This window comes from Daldinia decipiens (genome assembly GCF_022478715.1).
Source record: "Daldinia decipiens strain CBS 113046 unplaced genomic scaffold F4813scaffold_49, whole genome shotgun sequence".
Lineage (NCBI taxonomy): Eukaryota > Fungi > Ascomycota > Sordariomycetes > Xylariales > Hypoxylaceae > Daldinia > Daldinia decipiens.
The window spans coordinates 1-22,223 of NW_026054592.1; the positions used below are offsets into that span (position 1 = coordinate 1).

The 22,223-nt window shown below is 50.1% G+C and overlaps 9 protein-coding genes and 1 non-coding gene across 10 annotated transcripts; 3 read left to right on the forward strand and 7 right to left on the reverse strand.

Annotated features, from left to right (window-relative positions):
- Positions 1–2,489: 2,489 nt before the first annotated feature.
- Positions 2,490–3,536, reverse strand: F4813DRAFT_383320 (carbon-nitrogen hydrolase; the record flags this gene model as incomplete). Its single annotated transcript, XM_049245927.1, has 1 exon — positions 2,490–3,536. One exon carries the CDS (start codon positions 3,534–3,536, stop codon positions 2,490–2,492), a length of 1,047 nt encoding a protein of 348 aa, XP_049095272.1.
- A 396-nt stretch (positions 3,537–3,932) lies between these two features.
- F4813DRAFT_257880 (GAF domain-like protein) lies at positions 3,933–5,273 on the reverse strand. The gene is made up of 5 exons (XM_049240221.1): positions 5,073–5,273; positions 4,725–4,829; positions 4,660–4,664; positions 4,509–4,588; positions 3,933–4,426 (listed from the first exon to the last, which is right to left on the reverse strand). The coding sequence occupies exons 1-5, from the start codon at positions 5,118–5,120 to the stop codon at positions 4,071–4,073; spliced, it is 594 nt and encodes a 197-aa protein (XP_049095273.1). The 5' UTR covers positions 5,121–5,273; the 3' UTR covers positions 3,933–4,070.
- Positions 5,052–6,510, reverse strand: F4813DRAFT_257859 (uncharacterized protein). The gene is made up of 2 exons (XM_049240220.1): positions 5,899–6,510; positions 5,052–5,827 (listed from the first exon to the last, which is right to left on the reverse strand). Exons 1-2 carry the CDS (start codon positions 6,311–6,313, stop codon positions 5,427–5,429), a joined length of 816 nt encoding a protein of 271 aa, XP_049095274.1. The 5' UTR covers positions 6,314–6,510; the 3' UTR covers positions 5,052–5,426.
- Positions 6,511–7,793: 1,283 nt separating this feature from the next.
- F4813DRAFT_t139 lies at positions 7,794–7,865 on the reverse strand. The gene has a single exon. It is a non-coding gene; the product is annotated as a tRNA-Cys (tRNA).
- Positions 7,866–7,965: 100 nt separating this feature from the next.
- F4813DRAFT_374927 (uncharacterized protein) lies at positions 7,966–10,085 on the forward strand. The gene has a single exon (XM_049244963.1). The coding sequence runs from the start codon at positions 8,617–8,619 to the stop codon at positions 10,021–10,023; it is 1,407 nt and encodes a 468-aa protein (XP_049095275.1). The 5' UTR covers positions 7,966–8,616; the 3' UTR covers positions 10,024–10,085.
- Positions 10,086–10,173: 88 nt separating this feature from the next.
- Positions 10,174–12,404, reverse strand: F4813DRAFT_383323 (ArfGap-domain-containing protein; the record flags this gene model as incomplete). The annotated part of the gene is made up of 4 exons (XM_049245928.1): positions 10,174–11,904; positions 11,969–12,079; positions 12,191–12,207; positions 12,290–12,404. 4 exons carry the CDS (start codon positions 12,402–12,404, stop codon positions 10,174–10,176), a joined length of 1,974 nt encoding a protein of 657 aa, XP_049095276.1.
- A 762-nt stretch (positions 12,405–13,166) lies between these two features.
- Positions 13,167–14,819, forward strand: F4813DRAFT_374929 (RmlC-like cupin domain-containing protein). Its single transcript, XM_049244964.1, has 2 exons — positions 13,167–13,678; positions 13,852–14,819. The coding sequence occupies exons 1-2, from the start codon at positions 13,541–13,543 to the stop codon at positions 14,362–14,364; spliced, it is 651 nt and encodes a 216-aa protein (XP_049095277.1). The 5' UTR covers positions 13,167–13,540; the 3' UTR covers positions 14,365–14,819.
- A 25-nt stretch (positions 14,820–14,844) lies between these two features.
- On the forward strand, positions 14,845–17,528 carry F4813DRAFT_374931 (PLP-dependent transferase). Its single transcript, XM_049244965.1, has 3 exons — positions 14,845–16,114; positions 16,179–16,300; positions 16,371–17,528. The coding sequence occupies exons 1-3, from the start codon at positions 15,238–15,240 to the stop codon at positions 16,953–16,955; spliced, it is 1,584 nt and encodes a 527-aa protein (XP_049095278.1). The 5' UTR covers positions 14,845–15,237; the 3' UTR covers positions 16,956–17,528.
- On the reverse strand, positions 17,503–17,802 carry F4813DRAFT_393762 (uncharacterized protein; the record flags this gene model as incomplete). Its single annotated transcript, XM_049247467.1, has 1 exon — positions 17,503–17,802. One exon carries the CDS (start codon positions 17,800–17,802, stop codon positions 17,503–17,505), a length of 300 nt encoding a protein of 99 aa, XP_049095279.1.
- Positions 17,803–19,265: 1,463 nt separating this feature from the next.
- Positions 19,266–21,579, reverse strand: F4813DRAFT_393763 (uncharacterized protein; the record flags this gene model as incomplete). Its single annotated transcript, XM_049247468.1, has 2 exons — positions 19,266–21,223; positions 21,285–21,579. The coding sequence occupies 2 exons, from the start codon at positions 21,577–21,579 to the stop codon at positions 19,266–19,268; spliced, it is 2,253 nt and encodes a 750-aa protein (XP_049095280.1).
- Between the last annotated feature and the right edge of the window lie 644 nt (positions 21,580–22,223).

Below are 22,223 nucleotides of genomic sequence, written 5' to 3' on the forward strand. Positions count from 1 at the left end.
TTGCAATTTGCCCCAACGGTTTCGGTTAGTGTCCTTCTGTTTTTTTTTCACACGGGGTTTTTGTTTTTTTTTATTTTTAATAAAAAAAAAAAAAAAAAAAAAAAAAAAAAAAAAAAAAAAAAAAGAATGAAAAGATATATGGAGAGTCTTGCCTACTGCACACTAATATTAAAAGATGAGAGAGCCCTTACCGAACAAACCCGGCTGGAACTACTGCAAAGAGCGCATCTAAACACGGAGCCATCCCAGTTAACCAGGGGCTCATAAGCAAAATAAATTTTCTAAACCGACTGCTACATAATACCACCACCACCGATACTACCAGCCATCCATCTGCCCACACGATATTTTGAATAGAGTCAAATCGCAGAATCTCAACCCCCACCCTTATATTTTACAATGCGAGAAATACGCCTTCTAAGTTACATTATAGAATCTAGCAGCAGAATGCATACAGACGAATTACAGTACCAATAAGAGCCAAGCCGGTCATCCTCGTGATCTGCAAGGCGCATGCCGGCTACGTAGAGCCGCATCCGGATCCCTAGCATTAGCTTCCGGGAATAGGAACCTCCAAGCCTTTATGCCTATTTCTCCTAGTACCTACAAGCAAATACCAACTTAACCAACACCAACAAAGTGGTCTAGACGTATCTCGGCGTATACTAAAAATACTAGTTTGTAACTAGTAACCTGCTAGATCTATCTTCAGGGCCGATTGAGGCTACCTAGAAGGGTGAAGACATCTAAATAAGAAGCAAAAGCAAGTAATACTAATCTCTTCCCTTTCCCGAGTGGGGGTCCGCGACTGGAGGGGGAAAAAATGTGAGGCAACCCTAGAAATTCTCAAACTGTCAGACTGGCAACCCCGTCGTTGTGTTTCATAACGACGACCAAGAGAGCAGGACGCCCAAGATCACAGATTCTCGAGATTTCAGATGGGATGCCGAGCGGTATCGGAAAGCAACGCTGACATGCAGAATAGCAACGGCTCGGAAAAGAACCTGCGGGATGTGACCAGTCATTTATTTGTTACTCTTGTCTCCCTTGCTCTTTTTTCCATCGCCTTTTTCGCGTGTTGTATTCACCAGCCGCGCAATATGAAACCCCAAAAGAGTGATAGAGATAGAATATTCCTTATCTCACAAAAACGTACCGTTCGCAGACACTTGACCCTGCTCGCGGGCTTCCCCCTATGCTACGCAACAAAGTAACGTCCATATATAGTGTCACACACTCCTAGTATAGGTAACTAGCCGCCATCGATGCTTGAGCTCTCGGCAGTCTCTCGGGGTCTGCCTGTGGCACTTCGATCGATCAATAGATTATGAATCGATGGGGTTCAGAGGGAGGGGTTGGTAGTTCAGTGAGACATACCTATAAACCACGCATGGCCTTTCATGTAAGGAAGACCCTGAGGATCGACCGTTACCAGCTTAGTATCCGATAAGGAAGTTGCTCGCGTGTCTCTTTTTCCCTGTGTGGGAGGTAATTACAGGGTCCAGCCTTGAAGATACACATACACAACATGCCCAACATATCTTAGGTATGCACACATACGATATCTATAAGTGTTACAACACTTCAACCCTCGGGGTAACTACCGTCGTTCCTTGGTGGCTTTATGGCACAAGCCGATGGTACCGCGGCACGGTTATTCGGTCAAACACCAGATGATTGCGAGGGCGGCGTACGACATATTGTGTTCATACGACGCCGGAAAGCCGCATATGACTTGGTGGCGGAGACGATCCACAAGCGTGTGAAGACGAAAGGAGTATCGTTTATTCGTGTATGACGCCACGCGAACGTGAACGTTTTTAATAAGGTAGGTAGATTGATACAGCAAAACACATATTGCTCATGGCTTTACGGAAATGCGTGCTCGGTACATTTTATTCTCGGGCAAAACTTGCCTACGTCGAAGTGAATTGCTAGGAGAGGAATTGGTAATAGAATAGGCATGAATGCTACTAGAATGATATATCATGGAAAGGGATAGAGGATAATAAGTTATATACCGCATCAAAAGAAGATCAAGGTTTATGAGAAAGACCAATTAATAGGTATCTAAGACATATACAAGACCCCCTTTTAGACGGTCATACAAATACGCCGACGACATAACTATAACCTCAGATTTTGTCGTAAATCATACTTAATTAAGGGCCGTCTACCTCTAGATTATTTACAATAACTGGTAAAAATAACTACTAGAACTTGCAGAGCAGTAGTACCCATGTTTTCAGAGGCAATAAGACAAGATAGATAGCCTCCCAAGAAACACTTGACCTTGCGTCTACGCTGTCTTCCGCGGCAGCGCTTGGTTCTATAATCCACGACCCATACCTTGGATACATAGGTTAGGTACCTGTTAAATATATCTAAACCCACGTTAAACCCTTCCCCCTTCCCCCTTCCCCCTTCCCCCTTAACCCAGCGAAACCAGCTCCTTACTCACCACCACCACCACCTCCACCACCACAACCTCACTTCGGCGGATTCGGCTCCTCAAAGCTAATCTTACCCTCGTTGATATCCGGGTAAACATCGAACCGCCGCTGCGTCGCGAGCGGGATATTCCGCCTAGTTTCCTGGATCGCTTCGCCGTCCAACTCCCAATACACGACGTCCTCCTCCTCCGCCGCCTCGACCAACACCCGCGCCATCGGATCCACGATCAAACTGTGCCCGTACGCGTGGTACGACGCGCCGACGTCCCGCGCCGGACTGCACAGCGCCACGTACAGCTGGTTGTCCACGGCGCGCGCCTGGCCCAGCAGCTTCCAGTGCAGAGGGCCGGTGGTCAGGTTGAAGGCGCCGGGGTACACCAGGGCGAAGGCGCCGCGGCGCGCGGCCAGGGTCGCGAGCTCGGGAAACCGGATGTCGTAGCATATGGCGAGGGCGATCTTGCCGTAGCCCGGGAGATCCACGACGGTCACCTTGTTCCCGGGGAACAGCACTTCGCTCTCGCGGAAGGTGATCTTGCCCGGGATGTCGATGTCGAAGAGGTGCACCTTGCGGTGGCTCGCTAGCAACGCGCCGTCCGGGCCGAATACCAGAGACGTGTTGTAGTACTTGTTCGTGGCCGGGTCCGGATCCGCCTCGGGAATGGACCCGCCGACGAGGAAGGTGCCGGTCTCGGCGGCCATGGCGGAGAGCGCGTGGTACGAGGGGGATTGGTCGGGGGACGGGGGGCCGGGGAGCAGGGTCTCGGCGTACTGCGGGAAGTAGTTGGTGCCGTACGGCGAGTTGAAGCACTCTGGTAGTACGATGAGTTTGGCGCCTTGTTGTGCGGCCTCGACGACTTTGTCCCGCGCGTGGGCTAGGTTGGCCGTCTTGTCGAGGCCGCTGGCGAGCTGGATGCAGGCTAGCTTGATAGGTTGCTTGAGGACGGGCGCGGTGGAGGTGGCCATGGTGCGGGCTGCGAAGGATAGGGAATTGGGTGCTAGATGGAGATGTAGATGTAGATGTAGATGGGGATGAGATGCGGTCGGGTTGGAGAAGGCTCGTAGGGTCCGTAGGAAGCTTCTCATGGTTATGGCATCATCACCATTTGCGAGGACGAGGTGGGATAAAGCTCCTCGGCTGCGAGATCGGGATTTCGGAGTTGGAGGTGGGTTCGGTTTGACGCGGGATTGGTGTCCGGTGCGGGGCGGGGTGCTGGATTGGTGCATAAGTTGATAGTAGTGTTGCATGTGGTTGGAATTAAGGGAACTTATCGGGTTTATGAACTCGGCGAGTTGGGGCGCAGGAATAGAGCCCAAGTGATTTACATAGGTGATTAAAGCCATTTCCTATTTACATCAACTCGGCGTATAAGTCATGATATGCTATTAATAATGCGTGCGTATGAAATATGATTGATTTGCCCTGCGATTAAAATGCGCCTTATGAAAACAAACCACACATCGTCTCAATCAGGTTTGGCAACTCCTGACGCGTCAGGGCGGCATATTTACACCATAGCCTGCATATTAAAGACTCGAAAATAATGCCTCGGAAAGGAATCTAACCTGTGACAGGCCAGACAAGTGATGGTTCTATAAGCCACCTTCATGATTCCCGCTTCACCAATCAGAACTCCTCCCCAGCAGTTCTGCCAACTGCTCCAAGTACTTCCTATCCACGTCGTCGAACCCGTTGAAGTCTGCACAGTCGACGTCTATGATAGCCACCAACTTCTTCGCTTCTCCGCTCCCGACGACAACAGGTACCACGATCTCACTCTTGCTATCCCCGTCGCAGGCGATGTGCCCCGGGAACTTCTCGACGTCGGGAACCAGCTGTGTTATCTGGGTTTCTGCGGCGGTCCCGCATACCCCTTTACCGAAGGCGATGGTTTGGCAGGCGACTTTGCCCTGGAACGGCCCTAGGACGAGCTGGCGGTTTGATGCTGTCGCCTGCGGATCAAGGGTGTAGAAGCCTGCCATGGCGCAGCTGTAAATTCGAGTACTTATGTTTAAGAAGCCACAGAGGATTCTTCCGTATTTCAATATTTTACTAACCTGCCCAGTTCACCTGGTTGCTTGGGTGAGGCAACGACTTATAAGCGTGCCATAAGAGGGATGCGGCGTTGGCAAGATTGCTTCGAGGAGCCATCGGTCAGTTCAACTCCAAGCTGGCAACGCTACTTTGATTAAATACTCGAACACATACCATACCTAAGGAGGCACAGGTATAAGTGTGAGTCTTGTGCTTGAATTCTGAGGGCATGAACGCACCCAGTTTCTTTGGCCGTCAAAGAGACCTTCGGCCTGTAAGAGGACTTGCGTGTAAGCCTGCTCTTTTGTCACGCCCTCGGCAAAATTCGATGCGTCTGCATGGACCTATGAGTATAAGTCAGGGGGTGAAATGAAATTTCAATGTCTAAGTTTGGGGGAAGAGGGCTTTTGAGATTTCGAACCATTTTGCAGGTACAGAAGTCCACAACTCTCAAGGTTCGGATATTCCTAGTAACTAGTATATCCTAGTATATCCTAGTCTTCCCAGTATAGTATAACCACTGTAGATGATTTCACACGCTAATACCCGTATTTATATGTAGTTGGAATATCGTCGACTTAACTTACAACGAACGATAAAGACGATGACTCGTGAGGGAAAGAGGGTTTTTGCATGTCGAGCGAGCACGCGATCGTTAGCGGGAGGGACCCGCTTCTCCCGCTACTAATACCGAGATTAGCCCTACCGGTACCCGAAACTACCGCTAACCTAAGCGCATCGGCGTGGCAGCAACGGAGGAGCTGTATACCCCGTACCTTCCTCAGGTATATATTCCTCAGGTATATAAATAGGGACCTCTCCTATAAGACTTACGATGCTTCAAGATTAAAGCATATAATTATTACACGAATAGGAACCTATTTCTTCCGCGTCTTAATATAGGTACAAACAATAGAATGCTATCTCCCGACTTTACCCGCTCATAAAGGCATCCCCATCAACGCCGCCAATTCGGCCGCATCCTCTCTAATATCAACATCTACCACATCGTTCCTAGCAATCTTCTTAAACTCCTTCCTCCAACCCTCCCACCTCTCCTGCATTAAAGGTCCCTCGTACCGCGTCGAGTAAGAGTGATATAGTTCCTTGCCGGCAAACCGCATCCACACAGCTGCCGAGGGAATATGCACTTCTATAGGCTCGTAATCCGACCTCGACGCCTTCTTTATAACATAGCAGCCCCAATCTCCTAAAAGCGGCATGTCCGCAAACGGGCCGCCCATAAAGACTATCGCGGCGAATGCGTTGATATTAGTCCATTCAGAGTTAGCAGCCGTTTCTGCGCTGGATTCAGGTCGACTGTATGGCCAACCAGCTAATGCTAAACAACCGTTAGAACACGCTTAGACCCGTTAACGGTACGATGGGAGAGACACATGTTGAGCAACTTACAATGCCAGTAATCGCTAAACGTGTTCCAGAATCTAGGGAGATCCTGCCACAGCTCAGAGGCTCTGACCGTCCCGGTCACATCCATGAACATTTCCAAGCTGTCTCTTCCGGTGCGGTCAACATGTGGAAGCTTGCTTATGGTATCTAAAAGGTTGGCAATCTTGATGTGCTCCGAAGGCCAGTCCACGATGACGTCAACGAAAAATCCCCAGAGCTTGCATAGCTCTTCGTTTATTTCCTCGGCTGAGGTTGTGTCAGCAAGGGTTGCTTGGTGCACGTCTGCAGTAATAAGCACTGCCGCTTCCTCGGCTTCTATATCATCCTCGAGGTAAGCTTTAAGCGCGGTAGTCTGCTCTGTGGTCGCTACCTCGTCTTGGACCTTTTTGTCAAACCAAGTGTTTGGAATGGCAATCATTTCGAAATTGGATATATAGACATACAGCCCTAGTTGCAGTTAGATATCCTAAAGAACGCTGCGGTGAGTCCTCTGCAAATCGATACCTAAGAGAATAACCTCGTATGATACCTAAGTTCCGACTATAGTCAACCACGGGTGCCATGGCGGTGGATTGAAATACCAACTACCAATCGGTGATTAGCCGACAAGACGCTTGTTCAGGATCCACATACATACATGTAGGCACGCAGATGGGTTATCCGCTAAACAACATAGAGGGACCTTGATTTATTGTAATTTACTATTAACGGGGGTCCCCGAAAGGTTAGCCGTATTGGGCTCCATCGTCATACAACCCTTGTTGCTATGTAAGACTTGTTAACCCCGCTACAATATCCCCGATGGCACCAGATCAACCACGGATATCGGGGAGTATACTTCGTCTTAGCCTTAGGTTTGCGGGATTCCTTCCTAGGAATGGTGTATCGTTGAGGCCACCCTCATCTAAACGCCGAATCTTAGCTCTGCAAACAAAGAAGCAACTAGGGCCATAGGGCCATAGGGCCGTACAAGACAAATCCTTTGTGATTAGCGGGTTGACTGCAGCCATGGCTTGGAGTACGTTGGGTATAATGATAAGGAACTACTATATGTGAGTGTATACTATCCCTTTAACTATCACGTTTGCAGATGGTAGCTTAATTGCCATCGAACTCATTGATAGGTAGTCACACAGCCAATCATATTACTCCTCTTGATAACCAGACATAATCATTGATATGATATTTCATCCTCCTTTTAATATCCCTCCATTGACTCAAACTATCCCAACTATGTATCATACTACCATGGTGTTAATTTCTATCTCTAGTTATCTAAAGCCATTACATGACTTCTGAAGGGCTAATAAACACTCGGCTTTCTTACTGTATGTATTCACTTTAGAAACATGGCTTAAAACTTCCCTCTTATGCTTATATGTATCTCACCCCTTGACTATTAAGTCAGGCGTCCCTAGGAGTTAAGAGGTAACTTGCTGTAAGTACTGTTTCTTAGTTATAAATTTACTCGCACTTGTGATATCACAATTATTATCGTATCGTCGAACTTTGAAAAAGGGGGGTTTTCTTAAAAATGAGAAGAAAGATATTGTTTACTATGCTCATATTTCCTTTACTCTTTGGGTTGTAGCCATGATTCTTGTGAGAGAAGGCCCTACTCTTCTCGATATGATTCTATGTCTGAGTGGGACTGACATGAAAAACAATAGTGTTTTTGCTAAAGATGAAAATATAAGCTTCCAAGTCATCACACTCATATCCGATGCACATGTCTTCTAATCCATATACCAAACCACCACCATACTATGTTGAACAGACAGATGAATAGAGAGAAATAGGAATCAAACGCTGGAAAATTTTATTTTCTATTTTACAAAAAAAGGAATATGAAATTTACAAAAAGTAAGTGTTGAACATTATTCCAACCGATCACTGAAAGGAGCCTGCCGGGATCGAACCGGCGACCTAAGGATCTGCAATCCTTCGCTCTACCACTGAGCTAAGACTCCACGTGACGTGAGGAGCCAGCTGCTTGCATGCGTTTATGTAGCAGAGTCTCGGAGTGGAGTCTAGTCCTACATAGACGACATAGGCTAAAAAGACGCCATCGTGTAACTGAATGTCGATAAAGAACAGAAAGTTAGGTACCTAACCTAGAGCACATGTACTGCCTATCTAAATACTAAGCCACCCTGACCAGTTATCCTGTACATACTTTAGATCTTCAACCCTTCGCTATATACGTATGTATATACATAGGTAGGTATACATACCATCTGACCTAGCGTAGGTATTTCCGGGGTAAACAACCTAGGTATGTAGGTACATACCGAACCGGGGTGTTTATGCATAAGTTGATTGGCGCCGTACCATGGCGGCCTGCATGAAAAACCCCAGGATCCGACGTCGTAGTTGCGATACTACATACCTAGAATAGCATGCCACACGCTCTCGGAGCCAGATATCCCGGACGGCCTGCTATTCTGAACAGATCTGCAGATATGGGCGCGACTTGCTATCTCATAATTTTCTCACTCTTTGCTTTCTCAGGATGAGTTTCTTTACCTGCTCTTACTACTACATGGAAAGCTTAGATGTTCACAATTCTTACAAGATCTGAGTGTTGTTAGGTTAGGTAGATTAAGTAGTTAGTTACCGGACTCTTATATTATACTATGTCAAACTCGAATGAGAATCCAAGTCGAGAGAGTCAAAAGTAGACACAAGAAAACCCCCTGAGATGGGCCACCTGCCTTCGCAATGGGCGCGATGACAATGCGAACAAGCAGGCGAACCCTCGTCTCAGGCCCTCGCTTGCGACAAATCGTCCTCGTCTCTGTGATCTGCCTGGCGCTATACTGTTTCCTCCCGGTACCCGACCACAGCCTCGACTCGTCGCAACCAGCTACGGCCGATACCATTCACCACCCACACTCCGCCGCCAACTCCAACCCGAAGGACAAGCCACCGCCGCTACCACCCGCCCTCCTCAACAGCCGCATCCTCACATCCGCGCAGTGCCTAACCGCCTTCCCGGGCCTGACCAAAGAAATCGACGACGTCGTTTCCAAAGGCCCCTTCACGCTCCGCCGGAACCCGCACGGCCGAGGCCCGACCATCCTCCGCATCCGCGACGGACGCCTATACGTCCTGACCTACGCGCGCAAAGTCGACCTATCAGAAGACATGCTGCAGCACCGCTCCGCGACCCTCCACCAGCTCGCCAACGCGCTCCTCACGGTCCCCCCCGCCGAGCCCCTCCCCGACACCATCCTAGCCTTCAACCACGAAGACGACCCAACCTCGCCTTCCCTATCATACTCGCGCCCCGCCGACCCATCCTTCAACGGCCCAAGCAAGCACTTCTTCACCATCCCGCACTTCAGTTTCTTCGCCTGGCCCATCTCCAGCGTGCGCTCCTTCCCGCGCGCCGCTCGATCCGCCGCCGTTCTCGAATCCCGGTTCTCGTCCTGGAGCTCCAAAGACCCGCGCGCCGTCTGGCGCGGCACCACCTGGTTCAACAGCCCGCGTGCCGGCGGCCGTCTGCGCCACGACCTAGTCCTAAGCGCGCGCGGGAAGCCGTGGGCCGACGTAGAGCCCCTCGCCGCGAACGGCAGCAACGCCTTGATGATTGAAGATTTCTGCCGCTACCGATATATCGTGCACACCGAGGGCGTGACGTACAGCGGGCGGTTCCAGTACCACCAGTTATGTGCCAGTGTGGTTTTGGCACCGCCAATCGCCTGGATGCAGCATGTCACGCACCTTGCGCGGCCCGTCTTTAGTTACCAGCTCGAGGGCGTGGAGCGCACTGCCCTTGATAGTGGTAGGAAATTGGTGCCGTACCCGGCGCCGTGGGTGAAGGATGCTTGGCCGAAGGAGTACGATCCCGGGGAGGCTAACATCGTGTTTGTGGCGCCGGATTGGAGTGACCTCGAAACTACGGTTGAGTGGCTAGAACGGCATTCCAAGATTGCCGAGGGCATTGCGCGGCGGCAGAGGGAGCTATTCGATGGCGGGGGATATTTCAGCCCCGCGGCAGAGACGTGTTACTGGCGTGCCTTGCTCCGGGGTTGGAGCGAAGTGGTCCGGACCGAAGGACAGGGTTTCGAAAACCTAGAGGAGATACCTTGGGAGGAATTCAGCTTGAAAGAGATCCATAAGTAGCTTGCCACGGAAAAGATACGTACAGCGGGTGTAGTATATGGGAAAACATGGGCACAACGGTTGGGATATATACTTTCTAAATTTTCTTCATTGATATGATACACCTTGTGATTATTATTTTATATATACACGTATGTGCAGGGCATCTAATTAACCGCTCCTCGCGCTCAGGCTGGCGAACGCATCTGGACTATGTCGGCCGTTATTCCAAGCCATCTCCATTCCAAGAGTCATGCTCTCTCTGCTTCTGGCACCTAAAGGAACTGTATTGGGATTACTGGGCACTGCGAACGGCGATGGAGCCGCGGCTGTGTTTGGAACAGGAGTTGCTGCATTGTGCATAAAAGGGTTATTACTTCCCGCTAAGGGTGATGATGTGTTTTGTTGCGGAGGTACCTGCGGCTGTGCTGGTAGAGGGGTTGTTTGGTTTATCTGCGTACTAGACGCACTCTGATCTTGTACCTGCGGACGAGCCGGGGCTAGGTGAGGGTAGTTATATAGAGCCATGATTGAAGCGGTATCAGGCCTTTGAGGTTGCTGCTGCTGGTACACCTGCTGAGTTGCTACCTGTGTAAGAGGTTGCGGCTCGTACCACGCTTGTTGAGTTGGCTGAGATGTCACGGCTGGAGCGGGCGCTTGTACAGGCTGACTCGTCGTAAAGAACGGGTTGCTCGCGTTACTCGCATACGCAGAGTGGGATGAGTTATAAAAATTCTGTTGGGACTGTTCGGGTATCCGGTTTAGAGTTGGCGACACGACTCTAGTAGGAGATCTAGCGAAAGGGTTATTTGCAAGAGAGCCCTGGTTCTGGAATGGGGAAGTGTTTAACGAAAGTGCGGGCTGCGGATTTGCAGGAGCTTGTAGGAACGGGTTGTAGCTTTGCGGTTGCTGTGTGGGCAGCTGAAAATAGCTCTGGCTGCTGGCAAGCGAAGGCTGTGTAAAACTCTGTGTTTGCGGAATTGGTGGAGTCATCGGTTGCGAGTAGAAAGACTGCGACATAGGCTGCGGAGTCGGTACTCCCCCGGTATGATGTGGGAAGAGTGCCTGTTGAGGAGCCGGTGCTATAGACAAGTTCAGGTTCTGCATGCTCTGGTTCAAGTTAAAATCAGCCTGCTGGTTCGGCATCCCAAATGGATTCGAAGCATAAAAGGGGTTCCTGTTCTGCAAAGTTCCTGTCGACTGCGACGACTGGGGTTGAGCCGGTTGTATGTCCCACGGGTTGTTTGACGCGGTGCTAGCTGGACTCCGTGCTGTCGGTGGACTAGACTTCGACAGCCCGATCGAGGGCGCGGTTCTCGGCGTCAAAGGTTGAGGTGTTAACGATCTAGAGGTTGGAGGAGGTATAGAACTGTCACGACTTGGTATAGACAACGGGGGTCCTCCTCCACCTTCTCCTAGCCGTACTAAAGCTTCTATTGTCTTTTCAAGATTGCCATTGACACCCTTTAAAATCATAGCGTTGCGTTTGTCGTCCGTAAATCCCATATCCCTTAGCTGTGTTAACTTATGTGCCATATCCTCCGGGGTGTCTTGATGCACACTAGCTCCAAAGACCTTGGGAGCTTTGTTGCGCGACTGGTCAGGGCTGCGTGGAGGGTCGTGGACGCCGAAAACGCTTTCGCGTGGACGCGTGTCCTTCTTGGACCGAAAGGAGAAGAAACGACTACCGGTCTTAGGCGGTAGCGGCGGCGGAGTACCTTCGTCTGAGCTTCCCGTGTTATGCTTTTTCGTACCATTTACAGCCTTCTGTTGCACATACTTGGCCCGTATAAATCGCTCCATGGCGGAATCAGCTTCGTCAGCATCGATAGGTACCGGCGGCTTCTTATTCTGAGGATTATAAATCTTGTTTGACGCGTCGTTTCCTACTCGCTTCATACTCTACTAATGTAGTTAGTCAAGACTGAGCAAACCCCATCTCTGGGAGCTTCTAGGTGATTCGTACTTCGACTTGATCGTTGGACCAGCTGTCCATACTGAGGGATTTAACTTTGGATATATGAGTGCCTAATTTGCGATGGATGGCGGCGCATCGCATGCAGAGAAAAACACCAAGCTGTAACTATATTAGCATCGAGTTCGTGTCGATTTTGTTGGGTGTAAATAATTTAGATGGCGACTAAAAAAATCTACGGTGGTAGTGACGGAGGAGGCCTCGAATACGTACATTCCATGATGCCCAAGCTAGAAGACGTAAGTTAGCTCTGTAAGTTCGATTCTGTAATGTAGATATGAAAGGGAATTAGCTTCTGCGGGTAGCACATACATGGATTTCTTGCTTGACAATCGGCGCAAAAATTATTTCCTGGTACATTATGTACAAGATCCTGCAAGACCTTCTCATTTCGCGCCTGTTGGCGTTTGCTCATAAGCCCAGACATATTTGCGCTCGCTGATTGAATTAGAAATGGATGCCCTCGTGAGCATCGGTCGAGTACGAGTACGAGTCTAGTTGCAACGGCGCGCGGCTGAAAGAAAAAGATGGGTTTCCGACAAACAACAAAATAGGAAATTCGCGTGGAGGCTGGGAGACGACTGAAGCCGAAGGAGGGTATGTCGCTGTTAGATATAGGACAGGGGGTTATTTCTTCCTCAATTCGGATTGGGCCTTTATCAGCTGGAACTGAGCATTGTGGTTTGAGAGTTGTCAGATATAAAAATGAGCGTAGCATGTACAAACATGCATGCCGATACGAATGAAATCTCTCGACAATTCAAGTTCAAGAAGCTCAAGAAGCTCAAGAAACAGAAGAGGAAGAAGAAGACAAAAAAGGAAACCGGAGAAAGAGTGCGTCCTAGGTCATTTTCGACTCCAAACGAAGTATGAAGATTGAAGAAAGGATCGACGGGGCCTAAGGACGGAGCTTAAGGGCTTAAGGTCGGGGTCTGGATCTTAACGACCCCACAAAAAATAAAGGAGGGAAATCGGGAAAGCACTTAACCTTAGGTTACCTAACCTAGGTGGTTTAAACCATTCTAACGCCTAGCCGAGCTGAACTTAGGTAGCTTACCTACCTAGGTTAGGTACTTGTATTAGTGTATGTACATAGTTACAGCGCCCACTCATACCTAATCCACTTACACTACTCCACTTCAAAATAAGCCTAACAGCCCGAATCCGTTTCTCGCTACCCTTCAATTGGATCTTTATTCAACATTAACAGCCTGCAACCAGATGTCAAACAGCTGTCCATTAAGCCCTGTTGCTGGGCATGTACATATAGGCATTCCCCTTATTTTAAGCGTATTTCGTGCTTACACTTCCCATTTATATGTACGCAAGGCCTTAGACTTATCTCGTAAAGACGGGGAATTAGAGCTCTAGGGCTTATCAAGATGATGACAAGGCATATGGACCGAGACATGGGTCTCGTTCACGCTCTCGGCGGTGTGCCCGTTCCATCGGGTTGGATATATTATAGCTCGACACGCACTCGATGCTGTCATGTCACTATGAACTCCTTACATACTACCTATGTGATACCTTCGTCTATGCTGGGACTTCTTGGAAACAGTCATGTCGGGCATAGAACTCAAGCCGTCGTTTCCCGCGGGTCTTCCATCGGCCGCTTCTGAGCCTCCATCTACTCAAGCCATTATTAAGGCACTTTCGCTGGAACCTCATATCGAAGGTGGATATTTCGTCGAAACAGATGTAGGTGTCTCGAATGTCTCGAAATAGCGATATCTCAAGCAATGACGGATAACTGTTGAAGTTATTTGCGACCTCTCGGCTTATTCCATATCCCAATTTGCTCTCTGACCTCTGACCTTCTCTCACGACGAACCCTTCGTCTTAAGCAGCAACTAACGAAAACCCCTGGCTAGCGTGATCCTCTTCTCATACCTTCCCCCTTCCCCCCAACTCCAGCATCATCTCTTGTGCCACAGAGACCTGGCTTCGACCCGGCTTACCGCAATGCCTCGACCTCCATATTCTACTACCTGACTCCCCAGTCGCCTCAAGGCAATTTTCACCGGAATCGGGGAAGAACCGTACATACCTTACATCGCGGCCGCGGCGTGTACGTTTTGATGCATGCCGACGAGCCCGATCTCCCCGGAGGCGGGAAGAGAATCGAGACATTCACCGTCGGTCCGGACGTCGCTAACGGCGAGAAGCTACAGTGGATCGTCGAGGGAGGCAAGTTCAAAGCTAGCTTCTTACTTCCGGATAATGCTAGCGGTAGTGAGAAGGCTAGTGGCGGACTTTTGATATCAGAAACGGTCGTTCCGGGTTTCGAATTCTGTGATCATGACTTCTTGAATACAGAAGAGTTTCGAAAGCTGGTTAGCCCCGAGAAGGTGGAAGAATTGGCCTGGCTAGTGAGGAAGGCTTAACGACGGTTTAGAGACGATGAGATGAATGTCTTCTCGATCTAGCAGGGAATGAACTATTGAGAAATTAAGCATGTCAATATCGCTTATCATCATGAGTTATATTCCGAACGATTGTAGTTGAGCATTGTGCCACGAGCCTCAGCTCCTTTCTTACTATTTTTTTTTTCGCTTCCTGGCTTATAAGTATTGCTATTTCTGACATATGATGATAGCCAGTGTGTTATAAAACTATGGTGTGAGTAGTCGCCCATATTTAGAACCATCAGTAGGGCTTGATCACACCTGTGAGAATCTTTAGGCGGCTACTTCAGTTTAACAAAGTCTACCTAGAACGATAAGTAGGAGTATAGACGTTACATGATATACACCCCGCACTCGTCCAATAACATCACAACTTATTTTCTACCACAAGAAGCGGCCCAAGCCCAAGGTCTTTCAATGCTCCTAGATTCTTCATAAGCGCTGAATTACAAATGAAAACTTGAAGCGTAAGATTTAGACGGTGAGCCTAACTTGGCGTCTTTAAACCATCTGCGTTAAAGGTAATACTTTGCGATCGATAGACCGGCACCCATCACATAATTTCTGAGCCAACGAATATAAAATCTAGAATTTCGATCTTAGACTCATTTCATCTCGAGCTGGTCTGATTTGCTTCGAATACTCTCAATCTCATGAGTTGTGACTTATTCTAGCTCGCTTGGCATTCTTCTTCGCTATTCACACATTAACTTAACCACTTACATATTCGCGGAGTGCCATATATCTAAGACAACCATCTACAAGACTCTCCTAGGTCACAATATAATATAGCATACAAACATAAACCACCCTCCTACAACCGAGGCATCCAACCTCCCCCACCCCCCACAAATGGACACAGAATCCTTCCTCAGCACCTCCTACACCCTCATCCGCTCCGTCGCCGCCGTCCCCCCCTCCACATCCGCACCAACCCTTCCCTCCGCCTCAACCCTCTCCACCGCGCGCTCCAGCATCCCCACCCCGTCCAACCCCGCGGCCCTCTCCGGCCGCGGCCCCGCCGCCACCCTCGCGCACCTAACAGCGGACATCGCGCCCGCGCTCGCCGGCCACAACCGCAGCGGCCGGTACTACGGGTTCGTGACCGGGGCGACGCTGCCGGTTGCCGAGGCCGCGGATAACCTGGTCTCGGCGCTCGACAACAGCCTGCAGGTGCATCTGCCGGGCCAGAGCATAGCGACCGAGGTCGAGGATGCCGCGTTGCGGTTGCTGCTGCGGCTGCTGGGCTTGGATGGCGGAGGTGGGGAGGGCTGGGCCGGCCGCACGTTTACGACGGGCGCGACGGCGAGCAATGTCCTGGGGTTGGCGTGTGCGCGCGAAGCTGTGGTGAGCGCGCGCTTGCCGGCTGCAGGCGCAGATGGTGGTGGTGGGGTGGGCGAGTTGGGACTGCTGGGTGCGTGTGCTGCCGCGGGCGTTAGAGAGATTCAGGTCCTGACGAGTATGGGCCACAGCTCGCTATCGAAAGCGGCGTCGATTGTGGGGCTAGGACGGAGCGCGGTTAGGGAGTTGCGGTATAGCGAGGCTGAGCCATGGAGGTTGGACTTGGATGCCGTGGAGAGGGAGTTGCAGCGCGAAGGGGTTGCTAGTATTGTGGCTGTTAGTGCGGGTGAGGTTAATACGGGGAGGTTTGCGACGACTGGTTTCGAGGAGATGCGGCGGCTACGGGACTTGGCTGATAAGTACAAGGCTTGGATACATGTTGATGGCGGTATGTATGCTGCTCATATATATACACACATGTGTTGGGATAACTAATGTCTGGAAATGTCTAGCATTCGGCATCTTTGCCCGCGCCCTCCCAGCAACAAGCGAGTTTGCTCGGCTCCGGGAATTCACGGCCGGCCTCGAGCTCGCGGATAGCATTACCGTGGACGGGCACAAGCTTCTTAACGTCGTACGTCTTATATATCCCCCCCTATATCCCTCCCATCCTACCTAAACCCACAACCGCTAACAAGCCCCAGCCCTACGACACCGGCATATTCTTCACCCGCTCCTCCCACACCCCGCAAGCCGTCTTCCAAAACCCCAACGCAGTCTACCTCTCGACGCCGGCCCCGTCCTCCGGCCCCGCCATCCCCAGCCCCCTAAACATCGGCCTCGAGAACTCGCGCCGCTTCCGCGCGCTGCCCGTGTACGCGGTGCTCCTAAGCGAGGGCGCCGCGGGCGTAGCTGACATGCTGGCGCGCATGGTGCGGCTAGCGCGGGGGATCGCCGGGGCTATCGCGCGCGGCGGCGAGCTGAGCGGAGACTACGAATTACTGCCCGCTCTTACGGCGGAGCAGAAGCGGACGGGGGAGGAGGAGGAGGAGGAGAACACGCATATTGTGGTACTGTTCCGCGCGCGTGACCCGGGGCTGAATGCTACGTTGGTTGAAAAGATTCAAGCATCGGGGGATTGGTACGTTAGCGGGACGAAGTGGGAGGGACAGCCTGCGTGCCGTATTGCGGTGGCGAGTTGGCGGGTTAATGTCGACGAGGATTTGGCGTTTGTGAAGGATAGACTGGCTGGGATAGCGAAGGAGTGGAAGGACGGGGGTAGTATATGAATATCTAGGATGAATAGTACGAGTTGGGTTAAACTAAATAGACTTGTATGCTTGTTAAGAGGGTCCTTTAGAGACAATGGCAAAATCTCTTTTTTTATTTCATTTATTGACCTTGCTAGTTGACGAGTCTCCTAAATAGTCTTCCCAGACCAACTTCAAGTTGGTAGCAAGAGAATACTATAGTTCAGTGACCCTAATTTAGACTTCGTCTTGAAGTATTTCTCTTATCGTAATATTGAGAATACTCGTCCGTACCTAAGTAACATGTCGTAAAAGATCTCGAAGATTATCTCCTACTGAGAGATTGTACTAAGGACAGACAAACAGACTCCATGTCGTAGTCTTCAACAGACCTGTCCGTATCCTATGAGGTGGTATGCTCGTCGTTTGCGAACTAGCATTCTAACTCGCCGTGGTAACCGTTGAATCGTCCAGCGAGCGGACTGCAAACCGCAGACGGCAGATTTTACTGCAACATCAGTCCACCAGCCATCATAGCAGCAGCTCCATGGCATGCATTCCCTTCTCATCTCACCCCCATCCCCCCTCAGCCAAACTTCCGACTCCCCCCCTTCGCCGTCCCCTTCCCATCCTTATCCCTCCCGTCCTTATCCTTCACCCTCCCCTTCCCAATCAGCTCCAGATGTCCCGCGCGCTCCCCCAACAACTTCTCCGTCTTCGCGACCAGCCCCGCCGCAAGCCGCCGCTGCAGCTTATCCGCCGACGAGGCGTTTTTCGCCTTGGACACGCGCGCGCCTTTCGACGACTTCGGGGGCTGCGGCTTGGCTTTCCTGCCCGAGGACGCGGGCGCGCTGGACTTTTTGGGTTTGACGGCGCCTTGGGCCATTTTTTCTTTTTCTTTTCGTTGTTCGGCCGGCCGGTCTGGTCTGGTCTGGTCTGGTCTGGTCTGGTCCAGTCTTTGGATGGGGGGGGGGTATCGGTGGATGATGACGTTGGCTTGGATAGGTTAGGTAGGCAGGGAAGGAATACGCGAGTAGAGGGCGTGTGGTGAGTTTATCGGGATCTGGTCTGCTGTGCTATGATCTGATCTGATATACCTAGCCTCGGCGGGAATCTGCACTTCCGTTCTATTCTATTGCAAAGCCTCCGATGCCGCTTCCCGGTTCACACAAATTGTAAGAACACCAATACGTGCCAAGCTGACGCTCAAATGGAAGGTATTTTCGTCGTCGCTACCGCAGTAATTGACGTGTATTTGGTTTGGGGGTGGCAGTGCACGATCCGGATCTCTTCCCCGACTCTGTTCTTGTTGGGAGATGAGAGGTCGAGTTGCACGACAGGAGACGAAAGATTGAAATAACTTATTTTCTTTTTTAGAGAATTTCTATGGAGAAAATTTCGATGTGGGGCCAGAATGCCGAGCTAAGCCCCACTTCACACTGGAGATTCTCCATTTTTCCCGGGCCGCCCCCGGGGAATGCTTGGATCCCGAATGTTACTGCAGGTGCGAAGAGGGCTGTGGAGGTCCGAGAATGCCGAAAGTTGATAACTGACAGCTTAATACATTGAGACACGTCGTCGTGTAATACTCATCTAAGCCTAGCCTAGCCTAGCCTAACCTCAAGAGAGCTCGGGGTAGATACGTTCATCGTATCATATTATTCGACGGGTATTATATTGGGGGTAAGAAAGTGGTAGGGCATTGTTAAAAGTTGAAGAAATTAAAGAGTATTACGGGTATAATCATAAGGGTGTAACCTAGTCACATTCATACGTCTTAAGTCAATTCACAACATATGGCAATAACCAACTCATGATTCAGCAAGATTTTTAATCCATCTTCTCGAGTCTATCAACTCGAGGCGCTATGCTAAGCTAGCTTCAATCTTGAGCCGTGTAGGCTGGATATAATACATACAAAACAGTTATGATTGAACGATGCAATGAGAGTGTCCCATACGCTGGGTATGGTTGGATATTGATCCCTATCTCTCCTTCTAGTCCTATATTTTGTATCCCTGAACTCCGAATAGAAAGGGGAAAAAAGATTCTCTCTAATGCTTAATAATAAAAATGAAGACAAAGTCCTAGAACGCCGCATTGTATATGCAAGTATGAGTGCCCGCAGGCGTAAAAAAAAGTAGTAATACAAGGCCGCCATGGCAGCAATGGAAGAAAAGAAAATTCGTTCAGTTGACGTTGCCCGTGGGTATATATATATATATATGCGATGCGATGAATGTACAATGTCCTCTAATGTAATGAGACGTAGGAGACGAGAAAGAAACACGTCGACTAAATGAAACATTAAGAAGACGTTACTTCTTAACTAAGTAGCAGGCGTCGCCTCTACTGCACACTGAGGTACAGGTCGTCGCCATGTCTCGTAGGAGTCAGCTTCGGCTGCCACGTTGGTGTAGCCGGAAGGGAACCCTTAGGAGAGGGCGGGCTTAATTTATTATTCTTAGGACCAAGCGCGAGTTCTACCGCCTTGCCGTTTCCAAGGCGTTTTGCTAATAATGAGCTAGTACCCGCGTTGCTTTGGTTTGTTTGTGCCTGGCTCAAAGGCGAGACCGCACGTGCTATATGTGGACGAGGTTGGTCCCCCGAGCCTGATCGCGATGACATAGGAGATGGCGTTCGGTGTCTATCAAATCCCAAAGGACTAGGTGAGGCTTCTGTCCCGGGGATTTGCGCTGGGGGTGTTTGAAGCCTATCTGGGAACCAAGCCTCATCATTGGGTAACCGTGGTGAGAAACGGGATAGCGGACTCTGAATCGATGGTCGCGTGTCGTCGAGCCGTGGAGGCCGCACCAACTCCGTCTCGCTAACTAGGCTTGTTTTTGACGTCTGAGCGCTGTCTTGACGCTTAGGTTGTAAGGGTTTGGGATAAGGTGAGTTGCCACCTTTCAAAAGGATAGCGTCGCCCTTCAACGTCGGGCTAGGCTGGCCAGGAGGCGAGTTTGAAAACGAGGCCCTATTGGTAGGGTCGATTTGAAGCAAAGCTCGGTTGAGGCGTCCTGACACATTGACGTATTTGGCTTGAGCAAGCTCAGGGGTAGGGGTACGTGTTACATCTCTGGGTGTTGGGGGGTGTGACAAATGAGTCCCATCAACTCCGTCAACTTCATCATCTACTGAATTCGTCGAATAGGAGTTGATTGTTGTAAAAGAGTCGTCAGATAAAGACGTATCAGATCGGCCGCGCTGGATCCCATGTCCACCATAAGACATCAAACGAGTACGGCGAGCTAAACTAGCTTGTGAATACACGCTGGAAGAGCGTTGGCGCCTTTTAGTAGAACGCTTTTTAGATAAGAAAGCTGATGGTGGCTTGTTAGGAATTCCATAGGCAGCTGAGACTGCTGCCGAGATAGTCTCGGTCTCCCCCTCTCTTTTTTCTATTGGTGCCATCGTCATGGGGGTATATGTGTCGAGTTCTGCAACCATTGCGACCTGCCGCTGATCAGATTGGCGGTGTTTATTGTTCCGCACCCAGTTTCCAAATTTATCAGTGATATACGCAGGTGTTACTCCTGTCATATTTGTTAGGAGACTGGTCTTGTTGGTCTGTTGTGTACGTGCAGATGACTCTCGAGACAATACTGCGACCGGCTTGAATAGATCTTTTGGTGGAGGGGGAGGTCGAGGAGGAGCTGTTAAGTCCATAGTCGGCTTGGCGGGGAGGAGTTTTGATATTGGCCTATTAACTGGAACCTGGGACGACATCGAAGCAGGGGTTGAGCTTAAAGAGCGTGAGATGCTGAGCCCAAAGGACTCTTGACTAGGGGTTGGTGAAAGGAAAGGGCTAGGCGAGGGAAGTCTAGGTGGAGTACGAGGTGGCATAGGAGAGGCAGGGAACAGCGGCGATGCTGTGCGATATTGCGGTAGCTGGGGTGGCAGTTCAAGATCCGTAAAACTACGGGACGGCGGCGACATGAAGTTCCCCGAATCGGGGGTCTCAACTCTGCCCTTCTCCGCCATATCGGGAGTTCCGTTCTTAAGCCCTTGATACTTCCGGCCGCGCATGCGTCTGACAAAGAAAATAGCAGCTATTATAATTATTATGGCGATGATGACGCCAATAATAATTCCAGCAATTTGACCGCCCGCGAGAGAGTTTGATGAGTCGGGTGATGAGGAAGCAGCCTCGGTCGTCGATCCGGTTTGAGTTGGTGAGGGAACGACTATCGACGCTGGCACTCCAGTTGGGGAGTTTGCGATTGTGGCCGTCAGGACAGCATGCGTGTTCGGTAGCGCATTTGGCACTTTAGAGCACATAAGATAGGCATCGCGCTTAACAGAACCTATTGTCGATGTTAATATCTGTAGATATCGTATAACCCAGAAGAAACTTGGTGTACTTACCAGCGATGTCCTTCTTATCACATATTCCACGTTGTGCTTCGGTACTAATACATTGTAATGCTCCCTCCCCGATCGTGTATCCCGAATGCGATTGCTCTGAGCACATGCATTGTAACGTCGGGTTCTGCGTGCAGTCTGTCGATGGGTAGTTGGCTACTACGAACGACTCCAAACAGGGCTGAGCACATGTCGGTACTAAGGCCGCGATATCGCTACCAAGCTTTGCGCCGGCGGTGACGCTGGCTGAAAGGGCAATCCATAGTAAGAGGCAACGAGCCAGAGACTCAAAAGCCATTCTACTCGAAATTATCTTAGGGGGCTGTCAGTATACGATATTATCATATAACCAGCCTCCGTTCTGGTGTTGTTTTGTGGGTGAAGTACATTGCATCCTTTGATCGTCAGAGACTACTCTAGAGATCTACAGGCTTCGCCGATTATGTTCGATGGAGAGCAAAAAGTGAGAAGAGGTCTCAAGAGGCCAGTCCTCGTGGCTACGAGCTGGGATATATGGTTTTAAGAGACTGATCAAACTAACCTATGAGAAAGGGAGTGACTTAAGGATGGGGAAGCCAGCATCCCAGCACGTTGGTTCTGCACAGCCCAGGATAGACGGAATTCGAAGAACCCTGGTAAGGAAAGAATATAATATATGGAAATGGTATGAAATGGAGAAAGGGTTCGAAGGATGGTGGAGTCAGGAAAGAGAGGAGGAACTTGTTACAGAAGGTGATAAACGATTCAGCACTGAAGGGGGCGAGAATGGGGTCAGATGAATGAAACGACTTTGGGCCTCTCTATGTACGTATACGTATACGACGTACGATTTCAAGAATGGCACTATTCATGTTGGTGATGATGCTACAGGTGCTTAAGCCACAATATGAGCGATAGAGGCCGGGCGCCAATAGGAAATATTGATGGTTTGACGGGTGGTAG

Coding starts and splice junctions, on each gene's coding strand:
- F4813DRAFT_257880 (XM_049240221.1), bottom strand. CDS start 5,120: ATGCAAAAACCCTCTTTCCCTCACGAGTCATCGTCTTTATCGTTCGTT. Junction 4,830..5,072: donor CATCGTCTTTATCGTTCGTT/GTAAGTTAAGTC, acceptor TTATACTCATAG/GTCCATGCAGACGCATCGAA. Junction 4,427..4,508: donor CAACCAGGTGAACTGGGCAG/GTTAGTAAAATA, acceptor GCGCCATGGCAG/GCTTCTACACCCTTGATCCG.
- F4813DRAFT_257859 (XM_049240220.1), bottom strand. CDS start 6,313: ATGATTGCCATTCCAAACACTTGGTTTGACAAAAAGGTCCAAGACGAG. Junction 5,828..5,898: donor GTTTAGCGATTACTGGCATT/GTAAGTTGCTCA, acceptor ACGGTTGTTTAG/CATTAGCTGGTTGGCCATAC.
- F4813DRAFT_374927 (XM_049244963.1), top strand. CDS start 8,617: ATGGGCGCGATGACAATGCGAACAAGCAGGCGAACCCTCGTCTCAGGC.
- F4813DRAFT_374929 (XM_049244964.1), top strand. CDS start 13,541: ATGTCGGGCATAGAACTCAAGCCGTCGTTTCCCGCGGGTCTTCCATCG. Junction 13,679..13,851: donor GATATTTCGTCGAAACAGAT/GTAGGTGTCTCG, acceptor ACCCCTGGCTAG/CGTGATCCTCTTCTCATACC.
- F4813DRAFT_374931 (XM_049244965.1), top strand. CDS start 15,238: ATGGACACAGAATCCTTCCTCAGCACCTCCTACACCCTCATCCGCTCC. Junction 16,115..16,178: donor TTGGATACATGTTGATGGCG/GTATGTATGCTG, acceptor GGAAATGTCTAG/CATTCGGCATCTTTGCCCGC. Junction 16,301..16,370: donor GGCACAAGCTTCTTAACGTC/GTACGTCTTATA, acceptor AACAAGCCCCAG/CCCTACGACACCGGCATATT.